Genomic DNA, 20,218 nt, shown 5'->3' with positions numbered 1-20,218 from the left:
CACTCTTAATGTTTAAACAGTGATTTGGACTTAAAAGTACACATGCAACTGAGGATCTGGGTGTTACCTCTGCCATGTTTGCAAAGCTCTTTTCTGGGCACCTAGGTATTGATTGCAGCAGAAAGTGACGAGCTTTTATTATCAAGCCTACAGGGTCACCCTAGAGAGAAGACAGGCAGAGCCACAGGTCAGGGGGTATACTGTGAGGGGTCATGATGCACCCCCACCTGCTCACTGTACCACGAGAGTTGGCTGCATGGGTATGTGAGTGGTGTCACCTGCCTGGCCCTGGAGCTCCTGGCTCCTGCCAGCTAGAGCTGAGACTGCACTTGTCTCCCCAGTCACGAAGAGACAGATCAGCTTTAGGTACATGTCGACAGCAACGCGCAGGAAGGCATCTTCCCTGATGAAGGCGTCTTCATCAAAGTAGGAGAGAAGGCTGAAGGTAAGAGAAGAGAGCACATGTCTCTTAAGATCATACAGAAGTGAGTGGCAGCACAGAGCAGCTACTCATCTGAGGAACGAGGTTACAGGCATCTTTCCCATGTGAAGGGAGACTCAAAATGGTCCCACAGGATTGGGGAAGGAGTGACACCCTTTCTCTGACCACACAACCGCCTGGGTGTGAACTCCTTCACTGAGAGAGAGAGATGGTATTAAGTCACCGACCAGAGGAGCAGGGGCACTTACCTGTAGAAGGCAAACGGTAGCAGCCTGATGTATGGATCTGGGGCCAGGCGGAGGAGGACTTGCCCCAGACCACCATCTGCAACCAAAGGAGGAGGTGGGCTCAGGGGACCTCAGGTGCCTGCCTGTGACGAGTGTTGTCCTCATGCCAGGGCGAAGAGGCAGGGAGGCAGATCCCCATAGGACGGCCTAGTGGCACCCTGGGACCCCCCTGTACTCCACTCAACTCTTCTGTGATTTAAAGGAATTTGTACTGCATTTATCCTAGTGGTTTACATACTTGGTGTGAAGATAGACTTCCAAAGAGGAGTTAGTGAACTAAGGCCCAAGGGTGAATACTTAACCCTTGAAAGTTTCTGAAGGAGGACTAAATAAAAGTGGGGACCACAGCCTGCCTCTACTGGGTCACCCATGTTGCTGGTAACTAGGACCTACTCAGGCCAGCCCCTGCTACCAAGTCTCAGGGGCTTCTCACCAGTGTCTGTCAACTGAAAGAGCACCAGCCAGGAGACCTTCCTCTTGTCCAAGCACCTCAGGATCTCAGCACAGATGTCCACAGCCTTCAGGAAGTCAACAGCCTATGGCCCACAGAAGAGACAGGCTGACTATCTGTAGACAGGCTTGCCCTGGGAAGGGGTGTGGCCTCCAGCCCAGAAGGGAGCCTCTGCTCACTTTGTTGAGTCTTGAGTTGTGACTGAGGAATAGGCCAGGGACCCAGGGGTTCTTGCTTCTGCAAGCAGAGGACTCCCAACAAGCCCTTCCAAAGGTTTCAGGGCCTTCCTCCTCCCAGAGACCCTGCCTTACCCAATGGGGTCTTACATGTGGGGTGAGATGTGATGAAAGCAGGCCCATTAAGGAAAAGAAAAACAGGACAACCAGCAGCTACAAATAAAATCAGTACATTTACAACATGAAAATCAGCTAGGCTGTACCCTCAAAGAGTAATTCTAAGTAAGGAATGTCGACATTGTTCTTTGACCGAACATTTATAGGCAGAGGGCATAAATCTTACCCCTAAGTGGATCTTCTCAGGAAGGAAAATTTTCAAGTGATAATTTGAGGATATCTTACTGACTGGGTCATTTTCTATGTGCCTTAAACACAGTTTGAAAGGGGCTGCAAGGGAAAACTGTGCGAGCCATCCCCGGCCCGGCCCAGCCCTGCTCCTGGGCTTCTTGTCCGGAACGGTGTCTAAGATCCCAAGAGATAAATGCACAGGTCCCATGCTGATTTGAGGCCAGAGTCCACCTCCTCCCACCTTCCCTGGAGCGCACCCAGGTTGGCTGGGGTCTCTCTGGATACTTCCCCTCAGCACACACAGGCCTGAGAGGCTTGGAGCCATTGAAATTACCAAAACCTAAAGCAGGCATGTATGTCTGGAGTGACAGGTTGACTTTCTAGTTTACAAATGGTTTAGTTCAGGGAGCGGTGAGGGAAATAAGGCTGTGGGAGAACAGAGAAGGTCCCTGGGGCAGCTGACAGCCCCAGCCTGGGTTGTGGGGAAGATAAAAACAAGCAGAATCAAAAGTTAAACATGTAAAAAAAAAAAAAAAAAAAAAAAAAGGTTAAACATGTATTCCTTCTACCAGTAAACTTGAGAGTCAAATGATACACCACCTATAAACCTGGCAAGTTTTAATTCCTAATAAAAAGTCACAAGAATGCCATACTTCCTATCTGTCCTTGGAAAAGCATGGTTCACTAGACGCACCTCAAGAAACACAGCTGATCTCAACACTGATTAAAAACAAACCTGCTAGAAAGAAGTGAGGGATGCCTGGGTGGCTCTGGTTGAGCATCTGTCTTTGGCTCAGGTCATGATCCTGGGGTTCTGGGATTGAGTTCTGCATCAGGCTCCCTGTGAGGAGCCTGTTTCTCTCTCTGCCTATGTCTCTGCCTCTCTCTCGTCTCTCATGAATAAATAAATAAAATCTTAAAAAAAAAAAAATGAAAATTTCATTTCTTGCCTCCTCGCTTTGGCAGTTGAGCTTCTCCAGCTGGCTCTTGATTCTGGTTTCCTCGGCTTGCTGGATGGCAAAGTGTAGTGCAGCAGCAGAGACCCAGGCTGGGCCAGGCGGCGGGGATGCCAAGTCAGAGGAGAGGCAGCTAGGAGAGAGGGGTCAGCATAGAAGCTCCCAGTCCTTCCTCCTGAAGCTGTCAGGAAGCCAGCCCTATCCAACTTCAGGGGGCAGCAGAAGCAAAGTCTAGGTCCCCAGCTCCCCCTGGCTTCGCAAAGGGACCTACATAGGACCTCTACATACGACCTGTGTCAGCTTCATTGTCGGTTTAGGGTCGTCTCCCGGTTCCCTAACATGCTTCCATGCTATGGATGTGAGGAGGGGGTAGGGTCTGACCCAGACACCTGGTCGTTGGACACAGGACTTTCACCTGGTGTCCATCCACCACTCAGCCCCTGGGCTTCTGGGTACAATCCTCCTACTCAGTCCCTGCTGTGACTGCAGTGATGCTCAGAAAGTTTCCCCAGCACGTTAAAAACAGGGCCAAAAATTAGTGGAATGTAGTGTATTTTGGGTTTCCTTATTTTCTGGGATTCTGAGCGCTCGGGACCCTGCACAGGGATAGGAGGAGGCGGGGTGGGACCAGCTCCTCCTGACTACCTCTAAGGACACGGCTCTCCACTCATCCAGCAGATGCCAGAGACCACCAGCTGGGCAGGCTGGGACCTGCCCCTCAGACACATCCCCATGATGCTGCCACTGCCAGGCCTGTGTGGACCTGAGAGGAGACAAGGGGCAGGTGGGCTGGAGAGCTGGGTGGAGACTTCCTCTTTCACGTGCATCTTGCTCAGCCTGCCCCTAAGGCTTCTGTGTTGCATCGCAGGGGTTCATGGAGGTAACCTAGAGCAGGCCCTACAGAACATCTGTGCTTCCTCCCCTTGTCCCACGTACCTCTTGCCAAATAGCTGGGCCTCCCACAGCCTCTGCAGCTCTTGGGGCAGTGGGCCCTGGAAGCATCTCCTCCACCGGGTATGAAGTTCAGGCTCCAGGCGTGGCCACCATAACTTCCAGAGAGAAAGATCACCAGTGAGCACGTCAGGGGAGGCTAGACTTGGACCCGTCTTCAGTCCTGACAGCCGAGATACAGAACCTCTGAGGGACCACTGGAGACCTGCCTGAGGCTTGCTAACCCCACCAGCTCTGCTCATGTTCGTCTCAAGTACTTGCTTTACAGTTCAGGGCAATCCCACAAGGTACTATCCTCCTCTGTAGAGGACATGATGTTTTACACAATAGCTTTTGCAGTGAATTCCACCCAAATGAACCACAGACTTCAGTGTAAAGCCAAACTGATCAGGGGCTACAGCAGCTCAAGTCCAACTGCTGCTGGGGCTGGAATTCTATATAACACAACTAGGAGAGCTGTGTGCTATCAGGACTTCCAAAAAAGCCAGCAATGCACCCATGGTAACCTCACACCCTCCATGTGAGTATGTCAGGCCAGCAGGGGACTGGGCCTCCTCACTTCTCAAGTCCTGACAGTTGTCTGTCAGGAAACAGGCGTAACCTGAGTTGAGTGCATCTTCAGCCAACGTAGACCCAGAGATACACTCCTTTCCAGCGGGCAAGGCCAGGGAAGTCCGTCTTCCTACCTTCTGGTGGATTCTGTGGACCCCCTGCCCCCATTCCTCATTTTCTCCTAAACAACAAGAACCAGGATGCTGCCCCGGATGCGCCGTGAGAAAGCAGCTACACCTACCAGAGCAGAGGTCACAACTATGGGGCACTCAGTCTGGCATGTAGTCAGGATCAGGTTGGCTGTCAGGGAGGGGTCTCTGCTTTGTGAACAGGTGTTGAGGAGCCCCTGCAGGAGAGAACATGCCAGAAGCTCAGCAGCATATCTGTCCCTGAAAGGCACCACGGCTTCAAAGCACCACTGGGTATGAGGGTCAAGCCCAAGGGGACTGAGCAGGTCATCTGGGAGGTGCAGAGGGCAACAAATTACCCTGAAGAAGTGGACAGTGATGTCGTGGGTCAGGGCACTTCCATGGCAGCAGAAGTTTCTCTGCAAAACAGCACAGACCAGTGAGAAAAGAGCCAACGGGACTGGGGGTGGGGGTGAGGGCAGCATGTGCCGAGAGGCTTTCGCAATGTTCATGGCACCACTGCTGACCACGGATGTGGTTCCTTTGTGCAGCCAGACAGACCCCCCACCAGCCTGCCACAGGCTGGGAGGCATGGGCGGCACTCCCTGATGGCACTGTTGCTGGGATGGCAACTTGCCTCGCCACCTCTGGGTTCTCCATTCTGCCAGCCTGCACAGCCCCTTCTGAGAACTCTGAGGAAGACGGCCTCTGCTGAGAACTGAAAGCTCCTCTCTGCTTTCTGAGTCACCTTGTAAAGCTCTGTGTGACTGAATGGAACCTTACTTCCACCTCTAGTCATATTTGTGCATTTTTTAGAACTGGAAAAACATCTTCAGGGGTAGAAGCTGTTGTGAAGCATGTAGAAGCTGTGCTTATTCCTGGTGACCTCAGTGACCCTGACTGGATGCATGTAGGCTTTCATTTTTCTGGGTAAGATCATGGAGCACCTGACACTGAACAGGGTGTACAATGGAAGAAAGCAGGGCCGACTGGTGGGAATGGCTGTCCTCTCAGCATCACTGGCTTTTGTGTTCCTGAAATGTCAAAACTGCAAAGAAATGGAGATTCTTGGTCTAAAATACTTTTTGGATCTTGATGGCTGAACACTGGGGAAAGCTCCAGGAAAGGACTGAAGCTTTGGGACACCTAGGTGTCTCAGCGGTTGAGCGTCTGCCTTTGGCTCAGGGTGTGATCCCAGTCTGGGGATCGAGTCCCACATCGGGCTCTCTGCATGGAGCCTGCTTCTCCCTCTGCCTGTGTTTCTGCCTCTCTCTGTCCCTCTTATGAATAAATAAAATCTTAAAAAGGGGGGGGGGGGCTGAAGCTTTGGAGGAAGGGAGTTACAGCTGATCTCTGTACCTCACTGGTGGTCACTCTCTTCGCTCCTGGAGCAGGACGCCCGTTCTTTCCCTCAGCAATCTGCTGGTCTGTACACACACTGAAGCAGTGGGCTCCAAGTGACCACAGATGCACCCGTGAATTTTCAAGAGCCAGCCCTCAGTGGTAGACCAACCCCATCCCTGCGTCCTGAGGTTGCTGCCCCACACCTACCAGCTCAGAGTTGACCAAGTGGAAGAATTCAGTGCAGTCAGGGGTGGCCGGCTGTTTGTTCTGGGGGCTGCCAACGAGAATAGATGGGGGCAGACCGAGGAGGATCCTTGCAAAGAGGAGCGCATCAGTGGTGGATGGCACAGCCTAACTTCACTCCCAGAGAGCTCAGACTCAGATCTGTAACAACCCTCCCTGCTTACTCTGGGAACCAGAGTCCCCGCCTGGGGCTGCGTGCTGAGCACTCATGCCTGCAGGGCCCCCTGTCAGCATTCACAGCATCAACTCTAAGAGCCATTCTTAAGTTGCACCTAGGGAGGGTGCACCACAGACTAACATAGCTATGCACCTAGGGAGTTGCACCTAGGGAGGCAAAAGGGTGCACCATAGACTAACATAGCTATGCCCAAGAACTAGGGGATTACATGATCTCACACTCATAAATAAGGAGTAACTGTAACCACACACGGTTTTCCTTATTTCGACATGAATTCTTTAGGCTACATCTTTCAACAATTAATCTCCAGGGTCTGAAGAGGCAGGCATTAATCCAAAGCTTCAGACCCTGCTCTCTCCATGGGAGCCCCAAGGAGAAGATGCAGTCACAGCCTGGGGGTAGGGGCCAGAAACAAATGACCAATGGAAAAGAAAACTCGTGACAAAAGAGACACTCCACACAGCGCCATGGTACCATCTGTACACAAGCAGCTCCTGCTGTCTCTGAAGGCGGGCAGCCACATCCCACCCGCTGGCCAGGGCCTGGAGCCGTCTGCGGAAAACTCTGAAAAGGAAGTGCCCCTGAGAAGGAGAGCACCTCTGGGGTGCTACTGGGCCCTGCTCCAGGTCAGCAGCCATCTCCTGGAAAAAACAAGACCAAAACATTCACATACTTTAATTGCTGGTCCCAGGGGCTTATCCCCAGATGTGAAGCCAGAAAGTCCTCAGAGCTTACTGTCTGCCCCAATCAGGACTCTGAAATGGGGTTGACTGGCTTGGGAGAAAGGTTTCCCAAGAGCTGGGCATGAGTGGGCCAAGCCTTTTAACTTGGAAATCACTGAAAATTTGCAAAAAGAGAGTAAGAATAGGACAAAGAACACCTTTACCAGATTTCCCAAAGCTAATAGTTTATCATTTATCATCTGCTTTTACTAACACGCACAGGTGAATTTCAGACATAAGGCATATACACAGCAGGCACTCAGTAAATGCAGAGGCAGAACAAGCCAAACGCCTGCACTGCAACATCACCTCTGCTGCACTGTCTGCCCTCCCCACTCGCTCTTCCTGCCATAGCCAGGTAGGATGAATGTGAAGGACCAGAGGTCAAGATGAGGGGTTGTGGGGCTGGGAAGTCTCTAGTGGGATGTGTTATTCACTTGTAGGTAAAATTTCCCCAGTGCCCCAGGCCACACCTTCCATGGTCTTGTCACTCCCCACATTCTCTCAATTCAAGCACTTGCAGAACATCAGCAGAAACACCAGCAGGAAGCGTCAAATCCACACACACAATCCTGTCAACGTGGGGCCTCACGTAACGCTTCCAAAGGTAGATTCCCAAGGCACACTGTGGACACGGAAACCTAAGGGAGCCGTGGTCTGCCCTATGACCTCAGAGCCTGCTCTCAGGGTCTGACCTTTATGGCCCTGACTAGACCTGAGGCACTCTGGCTGAAAACTGCACTTTTCACCTCAAAACGACAGCCCCATTTCCACACCCTCTTAAATGCACTTGCTTTGGTGAAGAGAACCCGCCAGCCTGTGGAGGTGCCAGGTGACCCTGTGAAAGAACAGTAACTTAGCCTTCCTTTGCCAAGTAGAGGGCTATTTACGTTATTTCTCAGAGCCTAATATCCACATAGAATAGCCAAGAGCTACAAAAACACAGCAAGCTGTGGATAGCAACCATTTTACTACCAAAGTTGGTATCTTCTCAATTTCCTCTGCTTTCAAATTTTAAATGTCCCTAAGCCTGGAGATGGTCTGGCACCACAGCTTTTGTATCTTGGGGACAGTCACGGGTGAGGTGAACACACTGTCACTCTGGGTCTGGTATATCATATGTATGATGTGACTTTTCATTCTATTGAGCTGCCTTAAGATATTCAATAATAAATATCTTAATAGCAGATGACACAAATGCCATGAAACAGTGAGTTTTATATCTTCTAACTCACCTGCAATCTGGAAAAAATATCCCGATTTCCTGTGCAGCTGAGAACCAAATCAGAATTCTCCAAGCAGTTGTAACTCCTCAAACTGAAACAAAAACACAATAAAAGCCTCCTAAGTATCTCCTGATGTGCAGGGCGTTCCTATTTCTCCTGGCTCCAGAGTGGAGTATTGTCATAGAGCCAGGAGGTCCCAGGGGACCAAATGACACCCAGTCATCAATAAAAAACAAACAAACAAAAAACCCTTCTACAACAATACAGTAGCAACCCCAATCTAGTGACATCTATAAACAATTATGTACCACAACCAAGTGGGATTTATTCTAAGAATGCAAGGTTGGTTCAAAACCCTAAAGTCAACACACCTATCAATAGAATAAAAAAAAAACATGTAAACATCTCAATAAACAGATATTAGACAAAATTTAATACCCTTTCATGATAAAAACACTCAACAAATTTGGAGTAGAAAGAACTTCCTTAATCTGATAAAGGCCATCTATGAAAAACCCGCAGCTTACATCATACTTAATGATGAAAGCTTCCCTCCTAAGATCAGAAATAAAACAAAGTTCTTCTCTTTCACCACTTCCATTCAATACCACTGGAAGTAGTAGCCACAACAGTTTAGCCAGAAAAAGAAATAAAAGGTATCCAGATTGGAAAGGAAAAAGTCAAACCATTTCTATTCACAGATGATATGATCTTGTATACAGAATACCGTAAAGAATCCACAATTAAAAACTATTAAAGCAAACAATTTCACAAAGTAGCAGGACATGCCATCAATATACAAAGATCAGTTGTATTTCTCTATACTAGCAATGAACAAATAATCCAAGCATGGAATTAAGATATTAATTACATTTACAATGGTGTTAGAAAGAATAAAATACCTAAGGATAAATTTAACCAAGAAAGTGCAAGACTTGTACACTGAAAACTATAAAACACTGTTGAAAAAATTATAGAAGACCTAAATAAATGGAAAGATATCCCATGTTCATGGATATAAGATTTGGTATTGTTAAAGTGGTAAAAACTACCTGTAATTATCTACAGATACAATGCAATCACTATCAGATTCCCAACTGTTATGTTGAAACTGACAAATTGACCTTGAAATTCAGATGGAATTGCAAAGGACCCAGAATACCCAAAATGATCTTGGGTGGGGGGGAGGGGGGGAGAAGAAGATTCATTTCCCAATTTAAAACTTCCTACAAATCTACAGTAATCAAAATATTGATATTGGCAATAAGAATAGATGTGTACACCAAAATGAAGAGAGTCCAACAACAAATCTTCACAGGTAGGATTAACTGATTTTTGGCAAAGGTGCCAAGATCATTTATTGGGGAAGGACCATGTCTTCAACAAAACATGCTGGGACAACTGGATATCTACATGCAAAAGAGTGAAGGTCGATCCTTAACTTATTCCATAAAAATTAAATCAAATGGAGCTAAAACAAAAAAATAGATGAACTGAACTTCATCAAAATTTAACATTTTGTGCATCAAAGGACTCCAACAAAGGAGGAAGTGAAAAGATGACTCCTAAAATGGAAGAAAATGTTTCCTTCTCTTATCTGTTAAAGATCTGGGATCCAGAGGGCACTGACGACCCGGGTCTCGCCGGGCCGCGCCTCCTCGGTGGGAGCTCGCCCTGAGCTGCAGAGCGCGTGCGCGCGCGGCCCCACGCCGCGGTGCATCCCGCCCGCTCCGCGGCGCACACTCGCAGTCAGTGGGTGAGCCGGGAGCCACAGAGGTCACCGCGGGGAGGCGGAGCGGGGGCAGCATGGCGGCCTCCTTACGGCTCTGTGCAGCGGCCTCCGGCCTCCGGTATTGGAGCCGCAGGCAGCGCCCGGCCGCGGCCAGCCTTGCAGCGGTATGTTCTAGGTCAATGGCTTCCAAGACTCCAGTTGGATTCATTGGACTGGGCAACATGGGGAATCCAATGGCAAAAAACCTCATGAAACATGGCTATCCACTCATTATTTATGATGTGTTCCCTGATGTATGTAAAGAGTTTCAAGATGCAGGTGAACAGGTAGTGTCTTCCCCAGCAGATGTAGCTGAAAAAGCTGACAGAATTATTGCAATGTTGCCCACCAGTATCAATGCAATAGAAGCTTATTCTGGAGCAAATGGAATTCTAAAAAAAGTGAAGAAAGGCTCACTATTAATAGACTCCAGTACTATTGATCCTGCAGTTTCAAAAGAATTGGCCAAAGAAGTCGAGAAAATGGGAGCAGTTTTCATGGATGCCCCTGTTTCTGGTGGTGTGGGAGCTGCTCGGTCTGGGAACCTCACATTTATGGTGGGAGGAGCCGAAGATGAATTTGCTGCTGCCCAGGAGTTGCTGGGGTGCATGGGCTCCAATGTGGTGTATTGTGGAGCTGTTGGGACCGGGCAGGCTGCAAAGATCTGCAACAACATGCTGTTAGCCATTAGTATGATTGGAACTGCTGAAGCTATGAATCTTGGAATCAGGTTAGGGCTTGACCCAAAACTGTTGGCGAAAATCCTAAATATGAGCTCAGGACGGTGTTGGTCCAGTGACACTTACAATCCCGTACCTGGGGTGATGGATGGAGTTCCATCAGCTAATAACTATCAGGGTGGATTTGGAGCTACGCTCATGGCTAAGGATCTGGGGTTAGCACAAGACTCTGCCACCAGCACGAAGAGCCCAATCCTTCTGGGTAGTCAAGCCCATCAGATCTACAGGATGATGTGTGCAAAGGGTTACTCAAAGAAAGACTTCTCGTCAGTCTTCCAGTTTCTACGAGAGGAAGAGACCTTCTGAGTTTGCCCTTTGGCCGTGCACACTGTTGGAAACTAAACTTTCTGGAGCCTCTGTATAGCTCACTCCACAAGTAAATGGGTTTAATCAAAGGTCACCTGTCTGCTTTTGATTGTCTAGGTCCCAGTAAACCCTAGGATTTTTCACCCATTTTTAACTGCTTATTCTTTTCATCTATTTAGCAAACATGTGTTATCTGAATTTTTTTTTTCCTGTAAGCCACTGATGGTCTCTGCTAACTAGCTGATTAACCTTTTTCAGAAGTTTGATCCCTGAGCACCTTCAACTAAATTGTAGCATACTTCAATCAGGATATTATTTACTCCACTTTACAGATAAAGCCAAGTATTTTTTTAGCAGGATGAAACCTATCTGAAAGAAAAGAAATTGGTGTCGGGGAAAGAGGTAGAAAAAGGGGAAGTATAATGAATTACTACCTGTGTCCCTCAGGAAGTCAGTCCGGTTAACCAAGTGGTGGTATTCTTGCAGTACTGAGGTTACTGATTTTCCAGGAAGTTGATAAAGCCAGAGAACTCTTTGCTGCATGTATTAGAATTTGGACTCTGTTACATTATCTTAGTGTGTCCTTGTTACAACTCCCAATACTCAGCAAACTTGTTTTTTATATTTTTGCTTCCTTATACATTCTTACTACATATTTTTTGACTTCAAAAGAATGACATCTTTAGAACTGTTTCAGAGCCAATGATGATATTTGCTTTAGATAATTATTATGTTATTCTAAATATAACCATATTATTTTGAATTAAAATAAATTTCTATGCTGATAAAAAAAAAAAGATCTGGGATCCAGAATACATAAAGAATTCTTAAAAATCAATAAAAGAACCCAATTATAAAATGGGCAAAAGATGTGACAGTTCTCGAAGAAGATAACACAAATTGTCAACAAGCAATTGAAAAGATGCTCAACATCATTAGCCAGCAGAGAAAAACAAATCAAAACCATAATGGAAAAAAAATTAAAAAACCATAATGAATTATACCACGGCATATCCATTAGGATGGGTATTATCAAAAGAAAACAATAAATATATTTGTGATAATGTGGAAAAATTGGAACCCTCTGATACTGCTGATGAGAATGTAAAATGGCTCAGTTTTGGAAAACAGCCTGGTAATCCCTAAAAAAAGTTATGACACAGCAATCCCATGATTAGGTATATGCCCCCCAAAAATGAAAACACGGGACTACGGAAAAGTCTATACACAAATGTTTATAGCAGGGGCACCTGGGTGGCTCAGATGGTTAAGCGTCTGCCTTTGGCTCAGGTCATAATCCTGGGGTCCTAGGATTGAACCCCATGTCAGGCTCCTTCCTCAGCGGGGAGTCTGCTTCTCCCTCTCCCTCTGCCCCCCCACTCATGTTCTTGGTCTCAAATAAACAAAATCCTTAAAACCCACAAATGTTTGTAGCAGAATTATTCATAATTAATAAGTGAAAACCCAAATGTCCATCAGTTAATAAACACAATGTGCTCCATCCTTCAATGGAATACTATTCAGTAATACAAAGAATGAAGTTCTGATATATGCTACAAGGTAGACTAACCTTGAAAACGTTATCCTGAGTGAGCCTGATATAATGGACCACCACATGTTTGTCTAATTCCATTTATATGAAATGTCTAGGATTGACAACTCCACAGAAAGTAGATTCAGGGTTACCAGGGTTGGAGGGGAATGGAAGGAATGCAGCACACATACTCATTTCTCCCTCCCAAGAGAAAAACAAAGGACAAGAGGACCAGCCCCAACTTCAGCTTGACTGGTACTGTATGTGTTGCTCCCAGCCACTAAGCGCTGCAAGTAAAAAGCCCAGTGCTACTAGTTGTACTGCAATGTAATGTGACTTCTAAGAGTTTTGCAAACTAGGCGGTGTTTACAGATCCTTGTGGAGAACGGAGGGACAGTGGGAAACATAAAGGCACCTGTCCTGCACTGTCTTCAGTAACCACTTGCACAGGCTATGTTTCTTAGGGGGTAACAAGATTTGTTTTCTATGATTTAATATATTACCTAAAATGTGGAAAATGGAATGGATTTTATTCACCATCTTGACACAACAATCATGAAGACAAGGACACTAATACAGACTTGCTCAGCAGGAACACAAACACAGGGAACTCTGCCTCCATGGCAGCCGGCCCACATCCGTGTTTCAGGCACGCTCAATGCCTGCCACCTGCCAGCCCACTTGTTCCCACCCTGATGCCAGGTGACAAAGCAGAAAGACTGGCACTGCCAAATCTATACACAAAGAAAACACATCCGAGAAGCTTACCTTTACTTCGAATAGACTCAGACTTGCTATCAGGATATGTTTAATTGTGTTTTGTATAACACAAAGTAGAGAGAGATAAAAACTTTCTGAGAACTAACAAAATTAAAAGTATGATGCTTTCCGGCATCAGCATTCCTAACCTTTGGCAGAAGTCTATCAGCACGTCGACAAGAACTGTGCACGCTGTCTGCATGTCCCCATCGCAGCCCCCAGCCTCGGAGGGCTTGAGGAGGAAGTGCTCATGGATTGCCCACTGGTGGAAGTCCCACCTGCAACAGCAAATACCAGGACATGTGCTGAGAAGACCTGCAAACCAGTGCTTCCTGTGGACAAAAATGAGCCCAGAGCCAGGAGCACAACAATGGCAGGGGGTTAGATCTGAGGGTTTGGAGGTATAGGAAGGCCCTCTACCACAATCCAGGCCCCCTCAGGGGCCACCTCCCTGGGTCATTATCCCAAGGTCCACCAGCAAAAATGTCCAGAAGATCCTGATGATGTACTAAGTGAAAGCCTCAGCCAGAGAACCACTGACAGAAGGAGCCAAGCCCAAGGAAGATGTTCCATATACCCAGGAGTGGGCAAGGAACAGGTGATAAAGGGCTGGTGCTCCACCCACACCGTCTATACTTGTACGCAACGCATTGGACTGTGACTTGTGCAATTAGAAAAGAAAAGGTCTAAGCACAATTCAACATACAGTGAGCTGGGGGTAAGAAATGCTTCTTATGGATCCTCATACTAGAAATGAATTCCTTCTTTTCCTACTGAAAATAGAACAGGAGGAGAAGGGAAGATAGGGGAGACCCCAGGGCACGCAAACCCTTGCAGAAAGCACTCACGCTGGCACAGACCCGAGGAGGAGGGAAATCTCCATCTTGGAAAAGCAGTGTTTTTTATTTCTACTGGCTCCTTCTACAACCTGACACCACGAGATAGCATCCCACACATGTGAGACGCATCTCTGGCCACACAGGGACAGTGGCTCAGGGCAACTCACGCTGACTCCTGCCCTTGGCTACCCCCTGGGGCTCCTGTGCCACATCAGCTCCCTTCTATCTACAGCACATCCCCTCCCTGACCTCCGCACCACCACGCCCAGGGGCCTGTCAACACCCCACTCTTACGCCCAGAACAGCACATCCCACCTCCTGATGGTCTGAACAGTTGGTGGCAGGACCCACAGGGGCTCAGACTTTGATTTACCACTTGCCAGCCCTCTGCCTGCCCAGCTGGCCACTGTGCTCTTCCCATGCACAAGAGGGAAGCAGGCCAGCCACACCAGCTGGGAACCCTCTCAAGCTCCCCCAGCAGGACCCCGCGGCAGCCCCTTACCACACTTGGCCTTCCCTGCTCTTCTCCCACCCAGGGGATGCACATTTGCTGTTCCTGCAATCCCCACCCTGGGACCGGTTCTCACAGCCCTGTCAGGGGTCCTGAGTGTTCATCCCTATCTCTAACCCATTTTAACTATCTACCTGTTTGTCCTCAGGCCCACTCAGGTGCATACTTGTGTACAGCTGCTTGGCAACAGGGCCCAGGGTGTCAAGGCAGAGGTGCACCGCACTGAGCTTCTATGTACACAAAGGTGCCAAAAAGGCAGGCAAACTGTTTCGTCACAATGCACCTCCAGTTTCAAGAACATTCTAGAAGTGCCTGACAAACAGTAGAAACTCAATGTTTCTTGAATTAAGGAATAAAAGAATGAAACTGCTCATAAGTTGTACGTTAAACTGAACACGGAGAATGTAAGACTCAGACTTTAAGACAATGTAGAAAACCTTATAGCATTTCGAAGGGCAGATCCGGCCCCCCGCCCCCGCCACACACACACACACCACTATTTTAAGATTTTATCTATTTGAGAGAGAGAGAACGTGAGCACAGGGGGTAGGGAGAGTAGGAGACAAGAGGGAGAGGTAGACTCCACACTGAGCGCAGAGCTTGACAGGGCGCAGTCCCATGACCCTGAGATCACAACCTAAGCTGTGATCACAATCAAGAGTCAGATGCTCAACCCACGGAGCCACCCAGGCGCCCCAAGGCAGATCCTTTCAACACTTACCTTTCCATATCTGAAAGAGAATCAAACTCAGGTTGAATTTCTAGTTCCAGCTGTAACCAGTCTCTGTAAGTTAACTGAGAGAAAAGGACCAAATGAACACCATGGTGAGGATGGGACACAGAAATCACAGGTCAGCTTGGTAACTGCTGTCTGTTCTGCTGCTGTCAGACATGACAGCCGAGAGCCACATAGCAAGGCAGGTGTGTCTATACTGCTCTCTATTCTCATGCCGCTTCCTGTTGTCAGACTGGCTGGCACCAAGCCTGACAAAGAATTTGGATATTGCTTTAACACAACCCTGAACGAAGCTAACAAAAACTGTTCAAATGGGTATTTTTAAATTGAATCCTCCAGGAACACCTGGATGGCTCACAGTTGAGCATCTGCCTCTGGCTCAGGGCATGATCCTGGGGTCCTGGGATGAAGTCCTGCATCAGGCTCTCTGCAGGGAGCCTGCTTCTCCCTCTGCCTGTGTGTCGCTCATGAATAAATAAATAAATAAAATCTTCTAAAAAAATAAAAAATAAAAAATAAAAAATAAATTGAATCCTCCAGCACTTGGCCAGATTCTAAATTAACCTGCGGCATCTGCAAACCGTACCACAGCACATAATTTTCTAGTTCACTTGAGTTGGGCAAAGTAACTGAAAAATACACTTGATTTAATAACAAGCTTCAAATATTCAGGATAGCATATTTCTTATTTTTAAATTGTTGGAACGGGGATCCCTGAGTGGCTCAGTGGTTTGGCGCCTGCCTTTGGCCCTGGGCGTGATCCCGGAGTCCCGGGATCGAGTCCCACGTGGGGCTCCCGGCATGGAGCCTGCTTCTTCCTCTGCCTGTGTCTCTGCCTCTCTCTCTCTCGAATAAATAAATAAAATATTTTTTAAAAATAAATAAAATAAAATTGTTGGAACAATTTCACTCATCAACATGGAGTTCTCAAAACCTCCCACTGTCTGTAAAAAAGCACATCACAGAAAGAAGTGTGCAGCATGTACCCTATTTGTAAAGACCAAAGCCAGGCACTATGGAGCAGTTCTTTGGTCAGGAACACACCCATGTATAAGCAAGAGAAACATGTCCGTGATTTCCCAAAGACAGAGGGACAGCAGCCCTCTGAGACACCTAGGCTGCAAGGGTCAGCAAGTTCCCTATAGCATTACTTGTTATGTTAAAGACTGTCACACCTACTCTGGTATAACTGATTAATAAAAGAACTGAATATATAATAAAACAATTGAGAATGTTTTTTCTTTAAAGACAAAAAAAAATAAGCAAACATTCAAGGAATAAATGAAAAGTTATGAAAAAGTAGCAGAGTGGTAACGGAGGCATGTTTGGCTGGAGCAGGCCAAGGCTCCCAGAGACTATGCTCAGAAAAGCCCAACCCCACACTGGAGCCTGGCAGATATGTTAAAATATGCTTTTATTTACCCTTAAAATCTCCCACAAAATGTTAGTGCTGGGGGAAACTGGGCCGAGTAGGAACAATCCTTCCATCTTACTTCTTACAACTATGCATGAATCTGCAGTGATCCCAGTAATGATTTCAATCAGAGCCACTTCTGTGCTGCCGTACTGGTCCAGCATCATCCAGTCAGGCCCACCTGCCTGCCCAACATGTCCTCAGGAAACCCCATGTCTACCTACAAATCCCTATGAGTTAGGACCAGGAGAGGGATAAGGGGCAGTTGGACCTACGTGAAATTCTTTCTCCTGCAACAGTTCCTGGAAGGTTCTCTGTTTCCACAGACAGAGGGCGGCTCTCTGCCAGTCTGCAGAGGGCAGGCACAAGAGCTTCCAGGGAGGGCCGGCTGTGTCCTCCTGAGACAGGGGTCCTCGGGCTTCTGACAGCAGTCTGAATAAAATGAACTGAAACTGAAGAGACAATAAACTGGCTGTGTATGGCAGGGCAGCCTGCAGACCCTATGGGCACCCAGCATTCAGTCACAGAAGGCATTTCTGTGACCAGCCCTGGCTGGAAATCTCAGGGGCCATCTAACTGTGCCAGGGGACTCAACACTGGGAGGTAGAATTGCCAGTTCTGACCTGCCCTCCATGGGACAGTGTGGCCACATACAGTCCTCCAGCAGTCAATGGAATTGCTGGCATCAGTGTTTCCAGTAAAAAGAAAAAACGATGCCAACTGGGTAAGCAAAATCCTGTTGCCACTGGGAGCTGAGACTTTCCCCCATGTTTACTGAGCCACGCACTGCTTGAAGGGGCCTGAAGAGGGCACTGGGACACCCTTCAGAATCAGGCAAGGGGGGACCGGAGGCGTCCCCATGTGGACCACCTCTCATCTTTGTTCCATGCTTCATAATGTTGGCACCTGGGATAAGTTCCTCAACACCTATGATGAGAGCACAGGTATGCCCAAAACCCACTTATCCCATGGGCACAGCCAGGACTTCTGTGGATTCTAACGTGGAGCCTGGAATGAGATCTGCATTTGAACTTCACAAGATGTCCCTTAAAACCCCACCAAAGGAATAACACTGGTTTCCTTTCTAACTTCAACTTCACTTTTGCCACTGAAGGCTTCTGACACACATCTTTAAACTTCTCTGGTCTTAGGGTGCCTAGGTAGTTCAGTGAGTTAAATATCCAACTCTAAATTTTGGCTCAGGTCACGATCTCAGGGTTGTCATATCCAGACCCACTTCGGGCTCCATGCTCAGTTCAGATCTGCTTTAAGGGGCACCTGGGTGGCTCAGCGGTTGAGTGTCTGCCTTCGGCCCAGGGCGTGATGCTGGAGTCCCGGGATCAAGTCCCATATTGGGCTCCCTGCATGGAGCCTGCTTCTCTCTCTGCTTATGTCTCTGCCTCTCTGTGTCTCTCATGAATAAATAAATAAAATCTTAAAAAAAAGAATAAGAATCTGCTTTAAGACTCTCCCTCTGCCCCTCCCCCCACTCATGCTCTCTTTCTCTCTCTCTCTCAATTAAATAAAATCTTTTTTTTTTTTTTTAAAGATTTTATTTATTCATGATAGTCACACACAGAGAGAGAGAGAGAGAGAGAGAGAGGCAGAGACACAGGCAGAGGGAGAAGCAGGCTCCATGCAGGGAGCCTGACGTGGGATTCAATCCTGGGTCTCCAGGATCGCGCCCTGGGCCAAAGGCAGGCGCTAAACCGCTGCGCCACCTAGGGATCCCCCAATTAAATAAAATCTTTAAATTTCACTGTTGATGGGACGCCTGGGTGGCTCAGTGGTTGAGCATCTGCCTTTGGCTCAGGGCATGATCCCAGAGTCCCGCGATTAAGTCCTGCATCGGGCTCCCTGCATGGAGCCTGTTTCTCCTCCCTCTGCCTGTGTCTCTGCCTCTCTGTGTGTCTCTCACAAGTAAATAAATAAAATCTTTAAGAAAAAATAAAAATAAAAAAATAAATTTCTCTGGTGATGAGGGGAGTCTTTCAAGAAAATTCAGAATGATTCTTTAAATAGAAATATATTTTCCATGAATATTTATCTTCTAATACACCTACTTTTATTTTTTTATTTTTTGAAAAGGAGGGACATTTGTAGTTTTTGTTATTTTACACCCCTTCATCCTAACTCTGGGAACAGAAGGAAAGGCATGTTCAGCCCAAGCAGACAGCTAAGGTGGCTCCCAAGACACAGTGTGATAAACAGAGCACAGCTGTCCACAGACACAAGTGAGGAGAGAGCAGAAGGCTGGAGCTTCAGTGGGAAGCCTGTCTGAAACTGGAGACTCGCAGAATGTAGACAAGGAACTGGACAGACCTACCTTTTTCATGAGGGCTGGAGATAAGCAGCTGCACAAAATATCTTTTGACTGGGAAGAAGACTTACATAAGGAGTAAGAAATTGCTGCTGTACAAAATCTGAAAGTAGGAAGCAAAAACAATGTAGAAATGTGATCCATGCAAAATACGGGATGAAATAAAAACAAGTATGAATTTCACAAAAGGACTGCATCCTAAACCAGAGGGTCTGAGGGTTGGTCTCCTGGCCCCCCAGGAACTGGCCCATGTGTCACATGTGTGAGTCTGAGCTCTGTCCACATTCACAACACAGACACAGAAAACACACCAATGGACAGACTGTGCAAGTGAGGGCTTACTTTCACCGCATATGAAGAGCAGTCACAGCCAGAACACAAGGAATTAAGTTAGATGTGACTGGAGCATTACTGATGCATCATCTGAGAGGGTTTCCACTCACTCAAGTCTTAGCAAATCATTCCCTGTTCCTTCTTGAAAGAAGTCCAGAACAGGACAGAAGCAGCCCCAATTTCAAACTCCGCCTCGGGAGGAGCCTCTGCCCACCAAGAACACCCCAATGGGAAGAGGCTGTACCTAGGGCCCAGGAGCGTCAGGAAAGTGTGAGGAAGGAAATGGGACCCACCTTCAGGACTGGATGCCAGTGGTGACTACTGATGTTGACAAAAGCTCCCAGGCTGGGCCACTCTGCCTCCCACTGTGGGGGGCACAAGTGGACCACGGCAAGCACCCTGGTGCTTGTGTCTGCCCACTCGTTACCACCCCTTAAGCTTTCTGTGAGTTGCTCACAAACCGCAATCCCAGGCCCAGCAAACAATTCTCACTGGAGCTTCCTGGCTTCTAGCCTGACCCTCCATCTACTCACCCTGGGACTGCGTAAATCTAGACTCCCAGGGCCCTGCCCACCCTGGGATGCACAGCTGCTCTTGCCCTCACCAGCCCACCTCTCTCCCAGCACCGACCACCCCCATGTGCCATGCTATCAACTTCCCAGCTGCCCCCACACAGAAGGGCAGCACTGGGGCTCCCCCCAGGTGGGTCTGGCCCACAGTGGTGGATAGAGAACTGTGGGGGTGTATATTGGCACAAACTTATAGGATGAAGGGTCTCAAAACCCCTTCAGATGAGTTTCTTTGGACAGTGCAGCTCCATGGGCAGGAACTCACCCCCTAGAAACCCAGCAGCCTCACCAGGGGCACGGATCCGACCAAATGCCAGGAGCTCCCGAGACAAAACCAATAACGCTCACCACAACCCCTGAAGATGGCCCAACAGCATGGAAG

The 20,218-nt window shown here is 47.8% G+C and overlaps 2 protein-coding genes across 9 annotated transcripts in view; one reads left to right on the top strand and one right to left on the bottom strand.

Moving 5' to 3' along the window:
- The window catches only part of FANCA (FA complementation group A), a 62,334-nt gene that overhangs the window by 1,845 nt on the left and 40,271 nt on the right, over positions 1-20,218 (bottom strand). For 2 of the 8 annotated variants that reach the window (XM_049110576.1, XM_025427151.3), the window contains exons 27-42: positions 18,941-19,037; positions 16,890-17,066; positions 15,186-15,259; positions 13,264-13,392; positions 8,014-8,095; positions 6,531-6,697; positions 5,843-5,948; positions 4,651-4,710; positions 4,405-4,509; positions 3,597-3,709; positions 2,655-2,793; positions 1,507-1,569; positions 1,163-1,265; positions 691-766; positions 283-439; positions 68-160 (exon numbers count right to left, since the gene is read on the bottom strand). In XM_049110576.1, the coding sequence (XP_048966533.1) occupies positions 68-160; positions 283-439; positions 691-766; positions 1,163-1,265; positions 1,507-1,569; positions 2,655-2,793; positions 3,597-3,709; positions 4,405-4,509; positions 4,651-4,710; positions 5,843-5,948; positions 6,531-6,697; positions 8,014-8,095; positions 13,264-13,392; positions 15,186-15,259; positions 16,890-17,066; positions 18,941-19,037 (1,741 nt within the window). Of the gene's footprint in view, positions 1-67; positions 161-282; positions 440-690; positions 767-1,162; positions 1,266-1,506; positions 1,570-2,654; positions 2,794-3,596; positions 3,775-4,404; positions 4,510-4,650; positions 4,711-5,842; positions 5,949-6,530; positions 6,698-7,566; positions 7,617-8,013; positions 8,096-10,280; positions 11,359-13,263; positions 13,393-15,185; positions 15,260-16,889; positions 17,067-18,940; positions 19,038-20,218 lie in introns of those variants that run through there. The other 6 variants (XM_049110577.1, XM_049110578.1, XR_007410904.1 and 3 more) reach the window with 6 other exon arrangements.
- Positions 9,794-11,618, top strand: LOC112646848 (3-hydroxyisobutyrate dehydrogenase, mitochondrial-like). Its single transcript, XM_025427173.3, has one exon. It carries the CDS (start codon positions 9,811-9,813, stop codon positions 10,819-10,821), a length of 1,011 nt encoding a protein of 336 aa, XP_025282958.3. The 5' UTR covers positions 9,794-9,810; the 3' UTR covers positions 10,822-11,618.

This window comes from Canis lupus, chromosome 5 (genome assembly GCF_003254725.2).
Source record: "Canis lupus dingo isolate Sandy chromosome 5, ASM325472v2, whole genome shotgun sequence".
Taxonomy (NCBI): domain Eukaryota; kingdom Metazoa; phylum Chordata; class Mammalia; order Carnivora; family Canidae; genus Canis; species Canis lupus.
The sequence above is the reverse complement of the archived record's forward strand: the minus strand, read 5'-3'. Positions and strand labels throughout refer to the sequence as shown.